General features: G+C 43.0%; 2 protein-coding genes across 2 annotated transcripts; one reads left to right on the plus strand and one right to left on the minus strand.

Annotated features, from left to right (window-relative positions):
- The first annotated feature begins 1,416 nt into the window (after positions 1-1,416).
- On the plus strand, positions 1,417-3,731 carry taf12 (TAF12 RNA polymerase II, TATA box binding protein (TBP)-associated factor). The gene is made up of 6 exons (XM_086079266.1): positions 1,417-1,576; positions 2,267-2,453; positions 2,539-2,616; positions 2,718-2,832; positions 3,265-3,353; positions 3,447-3,731. The coding sequence occupies exons 2-6, from the start codon at positions 2,373-2,375 to the stop codon at positions 3,480-3,482; spliced, it is 399 nt and encodes a 132-aa protein (XP_085935392.1). The 5' UTR covers positions 1,417-1,576; positions 2,267-2,372; the 3' UTR covers positions 3,483-3,731.
- Positions 3,555-7,642, minus strand: rab42b (RAB42, member RAS oncogene family). Its single transcript, XM_086079268.1, has 2 exons — positions 7,416-7,642; positions 3,555-6,505 (listed from the first exon to the last, which is right to left on the minus strand). Exons 1-2 carry the CDS (start codon positions 7,631-7,633, stop codon positions 6,061-6,063), a joined length of 663 nt encoding a protein of 220 aa, XP_085935394.1. The 5' UTR covers positions 7,634-7,642; the 3' UTR covers positions 3,555-6,060.
- Positions 7,643-7,866: the final 224 nt, after the last annotated feature.

Here is a 7,866-nt window from a genome sequence, read left to right on the forward strand (position 1 = left end):
CATCTGTTTAACTTATAACATGAAAGTAAGGTTAATTAATATAAATTAGAGAACAACATTTACTCAAATTAGGGTGATGCAAAAATGAGTACACCCCACAGAACGTCTCTGGAGCCAAGACCAAAAAGCCCCAAATTAGACTTGAAACGTGTTGGTGAGTCTCATAATTCATAAAACAGGTGCCAAGCAGACAGTTGACTACAAATGGGGTGTTACTTCAAGAAAGCAGTTTCCCATTTCATGCTGTTAGCACCACATGGGGGAGAAATATCACAAGATCTGAGAAATAAAATAATTTATTTACACAGCAAAGCTTTACTTATCAGTCAGAATACTGTAGCAAAAGTGGTACGAAAATGTAAAAAAGATGGAACCGCAACCATCTCACAGAGACGTCAAGGTCGTCCGCGGATGTCAACAACTCAAAACCGACATGTGAGTTTGCTGCAGTTAGCGAAGGAAATAGAAAGCCAAACTGGGGTGACTATTTCCCATGACACAATATGGCGTACACTGCAGAGGAATGGCCTACATGGGTGCCGCCCACGCGGAGGAAAACTTCGCCCAAAGCCCAAGGCACAAAAAAAGCGCGCCTAGAGTTTGCCAGGGCACATGCTGACAAAGATGACGACTACTGGGACTAATTGTTCTTGTCTGGCCGGGGGGTTCTGCAACCCTGCTTACAAGTCTGACAGCAGGACATTCTGGATTCAAGAAAACTCGTTTTTATTACAGAAAAACATGAAGATGGGAAATGTGACAAATGTAACAACAAGGAAACAATTCACATGTAACATGTAATTCTGGAGTGTAAAAAGTATGAGGAAAGAAACGAGTCGAAGAGAAGATTTAAAAATAATAATAATAATAATAATTTTAACTTAGCTTGTAAGCCAATGCAGTACAGCAGTTGGTCTCAATTGTTTATTTTTAACTTTCGTTGTGAAGCGATTTATTTTCGTTAATGTACATTTTAATTGGATAATTATTTTAGTGGATGTCTTTTGTTCATACAGCACATTGTTTTGTTTTCGGTTTAAACCGAGGCCTACTACTACTACTGCTACGCTACTGTGTTTTAATATGATTGCATGACTTAATTAATTTTTATTTTCGAACATTCATGGGGGGAAAGGCACAAATAAATAAGAAAAATAAAACTGATATCAACAAAAATATAGGATATATAAAACATGTTCAGAAAGGGAGTACAAAGAAATATAAACTTTTTCTTCTATTAGTCATGATTGTAAAACTACTTATTATATTTTTTGGGTGGTATTGGTGTAAAAAGGTGTTCGATATTAACTAATAACTGCCATTTCATTGTATTTAGTTGTAATGACACAATCTATCCTCCAAGTGGGAGAAGAGGGGAGCTATATTAATACCGGAAGTAGACGTCATTAACCGGAAGTAGTGGGGTGGAAAAAAACAATCTCTGCCTGTTTTTTTTTATTTTATTTTTGTTGCTCGCTACTTCGAAGCAGCGCGAGGTGTGCTTCTGTGCATCGATCTCACAGAATTCACGTTCGAGCGGCACCAAAACATGGACAGATGATGTCTGCGTAGTTGGGTAAGAAGAAGATTAGCCGAGCTGCGTTGATCTGTGTTGAAAAGACACGGCGGTGTCAGAATGGACGCTAACGTTAGCTTCGTCGGCTAACGTCAAAGCTGCGCGGCTGCTATTGTTTTTAGCATAACACGCGACCACTTTGCACGTTAGCCACAAGATCTCCCTTGGAAATCATTCGATGTTTTTTTAAACATTTGATTACAAGGCTGGAAGTGGAGCAGCATCTGCTTTCTCAGCGATCAGTCATCTAATCATTACAATAACTAGAAATTGCGTATAAATGCTTGACGTGCAAAATTAGTTTTGGGTTGAAATAAATCAGATGATCGGTCAAGAGGTGCGGGCAGGAAAGTGAATGATGTGGAATGTCTTAATTTACGCATTTTATTGTGGAAACGTTTGTAATTTTGCCGTAAAAATTTGGAATTTTGGATCGTTCAATAGTTCCCGAGGTGATTCAAAGGAGATGAATATTTAGAATTTGGAATGGAGCTTTTTTTTTTTTTTTTAACATCTCATTCTAGGTAAAGTGGAAAATAATAAACGGCATGCCATGAATATTTTGAACGGTGAACGATTTGAAACGTGGAATTGGCTAAATGTCAAAAAGACAAAGACGCAGCTACGATAATAATTCAGCATGTGTCCCTAATATTGTGGGTCTGGCTCTTTTACCTTGTCATTCCGCAGATTTATGGACGCGGTCCCGCTTTGCACATAATCCACTCTCCGCAGCGTTTGCTCTTAAAGTGACCCGACACTTGTGCAACCCGCCAACCGTCCCGAGGCCGCCGGCATGGCCAACAGCACCGCGACGGCAGTCAAGGTGATCGGAGCGCCCGGTCCTGCGGGCAGAAGCAGCCCCGAAGGATCTCAGGTGGGCAGGCGGAGACGTCCTTCGACGAAGCGAGGGCGGAATAGCGCTAGGAAATTCCAATGATTGTTGAAATGATGAATTTCAGGTGCTGAGCAAGAAGAAGCTTCAAGACCTGGTGAGAGAAATCGACCCCAACGAGCAGCTGGACGAGGACGTGGAGGAGGTCCGTCTCGCTTTTGACGCTTCTTCGTGTTTTTGTTCCTCCGCCTCCCCGCCGCCGTTTCAGCGTTTTTAAAGTGTAACCGGAAACGGCATCCCCCGCAGATGCTGCTGCAGATCGCCGACGACTTCATCGAGAGCGTGGTGACGGCCGCCTGTCAGCTGGCGCGCCATCGCAAGTCCAACAGCCTGGAAGTCAAAGACGTCCAGTTGCACCTGGGTGAGATTTTCCTCTCCACATCATCGCGATGACGTGAAAGTGGATTGCGCTAATGGCAAGGAACACTTAGCTGACCTTCAAATTAGGGCCCGACCGATATGGATTTTTTTTTTTTTTAGGCCAATGCCAATTTTAGCAAGAAAGAAAATGCTGATTAATTGGCTAAGTAATTTTTTTTTTATAATGCACAAAATAATTTCCTCCCCAATACACTTCAATGAGTGTCAATTATATGCATAAAATACATCATTGTACATTTATACATTCTTTCTGAACCGTGTTGTTGATACTAACACATAATCATAAATAAATTATATATTTTAGTATTTTTCTATAATTTTGTTCCAGTAATACATGTTTGTTTTTTTAATATAAGATTTGTTTTAATTGTACATTTGTATTTTTCTTTTAATTTTAAATGTGTTTTGTCAGAGCATCAATGGAACATGTGGATCCCGGGTTACGGGTCAGACGAGATCCGGCCCTTTAAGAAGGCGTGCACCACAGAGGCTCACAAACAGGTACGCAACCGACACATTCCGTAGTCCTTCCTTCCTCTTCATCATCCAATTCCAGTGAAGCTCATTCGTTTGATTTTCTTTCTTTTTCTCTAGAGGATGGCGCTGATCCGCAAGACAACCAAAAAGTAGCAAGACTCCATTTTGTGTGTTGAGCCCACCTTGGATTTTTTCGCTTTTGGGGGGGGGGGGGGTGTCATCATTTAGGTATCGTGGGTTGAGGAAAGGAGATTTATTGACATTAGTATTTCATTGTTATGTCTTCCTAATTTTGCAGTATATTGCCAGCATCATCGCGTGCTAATGTACTCTTTTGTTGTGTTTTTGGTTTTCATTCCTGTTTTGTTAACACATTGATGTCAATAAACTTGATCACCTGTTTGGATTGTGACGACTGCTGAATTTGGAGGACTCAACACAAAATTCTCATGCAACTGTCGAAGTAGTTGTGAACATTTTTGGGATAAATGTAACAAGCATTTCCTCTGTCATTTTATTTGACATCATTGTCAAAAGTACAGAAACTAAATTTGTACATTTTCCGCAATTGTTAAAATTATTAGTCAATGGATAATATGACAAAAAAAATAATCTTTTTTTAAATCAGATCTCTTTGAAACAAAGTCAAAAAAATATTTGCACCAAAACTACATTGCATCATATCTCAAAAGGTCAAGATGAGGGCTCTCAATATGTCACTATACCCTAAAATGATTATAAAATGGCAAAAATAAATAATAATTTTAGACAACAAAAAACTATTTGTCATCTAATTCTAGACAACAAAAACATTTTTTGCTTGAAAATGTATTCCATCACCAAATGGTTCATAAACTCACAAATCTGCATAAATTTAAACTTGACTAAGCTTCGCAGTTTTTACAAACATCTACAATATTATTTCGAGATTCAACTTCATCTGTAGAAATGGTCAAAAATCAATTTGCAACAAACCGTATGACGTCATACCTCAAATGAAAGCTCACAATGAACGCTTTCCAAATATGTATTTATGAGATCATCATAAACTCAAATAATACGATGACCAAAAAACACGTTTTAGTATTTTTCGCTTGAAAATCAATCTACAAAATTTTGATATACAAATCAGTCCAAAATGACATGATGCATAATAAAGGTTGTTTGACATTTTATACGAATCACTACACAATATTGGACTGTGTTGTCAAATGTATTAATTTTTTTAAAAATCAGTCCGCAATAAAACACGTCAAGTGATACCTGAAATTAAAGGCCTTGGCTTGGCTTGCCAAATATGAAATGATTAAGTGATCATGTGTTCAAAAAAAACATCTCCAACGCTCACAAATCAGCACAAAGATACTTGGAAGTTCATCAGTTGTCCAACGCACGAACGCTCGTTCTTAAGCATCTTGGAACTGAGAAGACGAGAAACGCGCTTGACTAATGCACAGCGCCGGGCTTCAATGATGTTCCCGGTGACTTTTCGGGCTATAAAGCGCCATTTAATCAATGCGAGTCTTCGGGGAAAGTGCCTTGGAGGCAAAAGAAATGTTGCAGGGACACGGGAGGCTCGTTGCTCACAGAACCGCGCGCGACAGTAATTGCCTCGATGACTTGTCCACATTGCTCGCCGACGAGATCCAAAAGCGCCCCGTGGTCGTTTTTCGGACAAATGTCAACGTTGGGAGCGTGAAAACAAATCTGCTCACTCGCCTCATCGTCAATTAGTTAGTGGAGATGCGGCGGAGGCCCGAAAACGGGTTAGAGGAGAGCAAAATGGACGCTGTGCCCTTCCATTGCGCAATTTGACGTGCTTCACATACTGTGGTTGGAGTTTCATGATTTTTTTTTTTTGTCCAGGAAGTAAAAGCCCTGCCACAGTTTGGCTTGAGTTCTACAGCTCAACCTGCTGTTAATCATCTTTGGCTTTTTTTTTTTTACTTTCTGGACCTGTATTGTCACCTCTCTGTGGAAAGCGTGGACATTAGCTTAGCATCACAGTCGGCACGCAGTTGTCGTCGCGAGCTATTCATAATCGTGGCTGACGTTTACAGGAACACGCTATATTTGGTACAGCATACAGTTTTATGTCAAGGCCTTCTTTATGGCATCCAATTGTACCGGAGGTGAAAAAAGTTAGCATGCTAACCTTGCAGTTTATGAAGGAAACCAGCTGCACTCAAGCTCATTTGTATTGAGTAAGGTTACACTTTACTGGACGTGTTAGAAGCACAAAGTTGTTTTTCAGGACTGAGTGTTACAATCCCTACTGTCAGCACTTGCATCGATTGGAAAATAAAGTTTCTTGTTGTGGTGGCTGTCAGAAGGCTTCGCTGGGTGTTTCTGCCGTAAACCACAAAACAGCCTCAGCCTGAGGCCAAGTGGCTGAACGTTTGACTCCGCCCACACACACACACACACACACTCATACACCAAATGAGCGAAAAGGTGCTGCGATCAGGATTTGAGGGAAACACTTACCTCACCCATCTAGTGAGTGCGCCCTCTGCTGGGGACATGTAGTACTGCACCCATCCCACTGATTTCTACGTAGTGGACGTCTTCTGAACCCAATGGCCTAAAGATTCAGAACCAACGTCAACCAATTAGTGCGTTAAATTGAGGCGCCCTTGTACTGTAGCACACTATCCCTATTTATTTAAATATGTTTCTATGAGAGTCCATCAAAATATTGGTCCATGGCGCGAAAGAGCTTGTGAAGCGTCTAGTCACAGCATTTCTTTTTGTTCTTGCGGGCCGGGCCGGACCGAGCCGGGCCGCTCCTGTGTTCCTGCAGAGCGAGCGGCACGGCGCACTTGACGCCGTCCCAGCCTTCGTGCAGGCGCACCTCCCCGCTGGCCAGGCCCTCGTAGATCCGGTGGGCCAGCAGCTCGAAGGCCTCCCTGACGTTGTGGCCCGACTTGGCCGAGGCCTCCACGTAGGGCGCGCCCAAGACGGCGGCCAGTTTCTCGGCCTCGTCGCGGCTCACCGCGCGCTCGCCGTCGCGGTCGCTCTTGTGGCCCGCCAGGACAAAGAGGACCCGGTGGGGCAGCACGTGCTCGCGCACCTCGGCGTGCCAGTCCCGGATGTGCTCGAAGGACGCGCGGTTGCTCAGGTCGAAGACCAGCAGGCCTCCCGCCGAGTTGCGGTAGTACGAGCGCGTCACCGACCTGGAAGAGTCCGGCGGACGTCAGACATGTTGTGAAACGATCAGCTTTCGCTTTCCTCGAAGAAGATTAACATCAAGTTTGCTTGGCTGGAATTTATTACTGCCTGCATTGTGAAGTCAAAGCTGGAATTTTACCAGCTTCAGATGTACACACGTATACAAATAAGGATTGCGAAATGGCCACCCAAAAATAAATAAAAAAATCATACAGATGAAAATAGTGCTTAGACAATAAATCCTAGGTGATTGAAAAGTAACTTAACTTCCTATTTTGAAACCGCTTAATATTTCTTAAAACTTTTGTACTTATTTTCTCACAAACTTTTTTCTCTAAAGTGTTTGTTTTCAAAAAGTGAATGTAAAGAAAGTGTTAAGAATCACGTTAAAGTTGACCCTTGATTCATTTAGCCATTTTCAGCAGTAAACAGATAACTTCATTATGTTTCGTGTACAATGAATACCTTTAAAAACACATTTTGTTACTTCCTGTTGACTGAGGATGACGTCACACGTGCTCTCGAAACAGTTAACGACCAATCATGGCTCAGTTTGCTAATGTCACATGACCAAACCCAGACAACAGGTGCGCCGTGATTGGTCGTTATTCGTTTACTGAGCACCTGTGATGTAATTTTCAAGCGACAGCTGGTGGCAAAATGTGTTTTTAAAGCTATTAATTGTACAAGAAAAATAATGACATTAAATTAATTCAAAATATTCACTTTTTACGGCTGAAAATGGCTAATCGGGTCAAGCATCTCCACATAAAAATTATAATAATCCAAACAACCCAATGCAACAAGTACGGCGGTGACTGAAGGTGATGACGTAATGTAACGTCTGGATCGTCTCAATAACAGAGGTCGCCTGACCTGCGGGCGCACTTCAAAGTCATTCCCGTTGGGGCTCACCTGAAGCGCTCCTGGCCGGCGGTGTCCCAGAACTGCAACTTGACCCGGACGCCGGGCTCCACCTCCAGGAAGTGCACGTAGAAGTCCACCCCGACCGTCTCGTTGATGCTCTCCAGGAAGTAGTCGTCCGTGTAGCGCTTGAGCAGCGACGACTTGCCCACCGTCGAGTCGCCCAGCATGATGATGCGGAACTGGTACTGCCACAGGCTCGGGTCCATTCTCGCCAAAGCCAGAGCCTATTTCGGCTCCGTATGTTCGCACCCGAGCGCGACTCGCATTTCTTCCAGCCGACACGGGCGCGCTTCCTTCAATTCTGGGTTGGGCCGTCCCGAGTCGCTCACATTTGCTTGTTCACACACGAGGAGTGACGTCATAGGTGGGCGCGGTGAACACACGTGGGAGGTTTGTGTTCACTTGCAGGTCACGTCATTAGGTACACCTGCACAAACGC

Source organism: Leptonotus elevatus, chromosome 6, assembly GCF_054856555.1.
Source record: "Leptonotus elevatus isolate MCC_2025b chromosome 6, RoL_Lele_1.0, whole genome shotgun sequence".
NCBI lineage: Eukaryota > Metazoa > Chordata > Actinopteri > Syngnathiformes > Syngnathidae > Leptonotus > Leptonotus elevatus.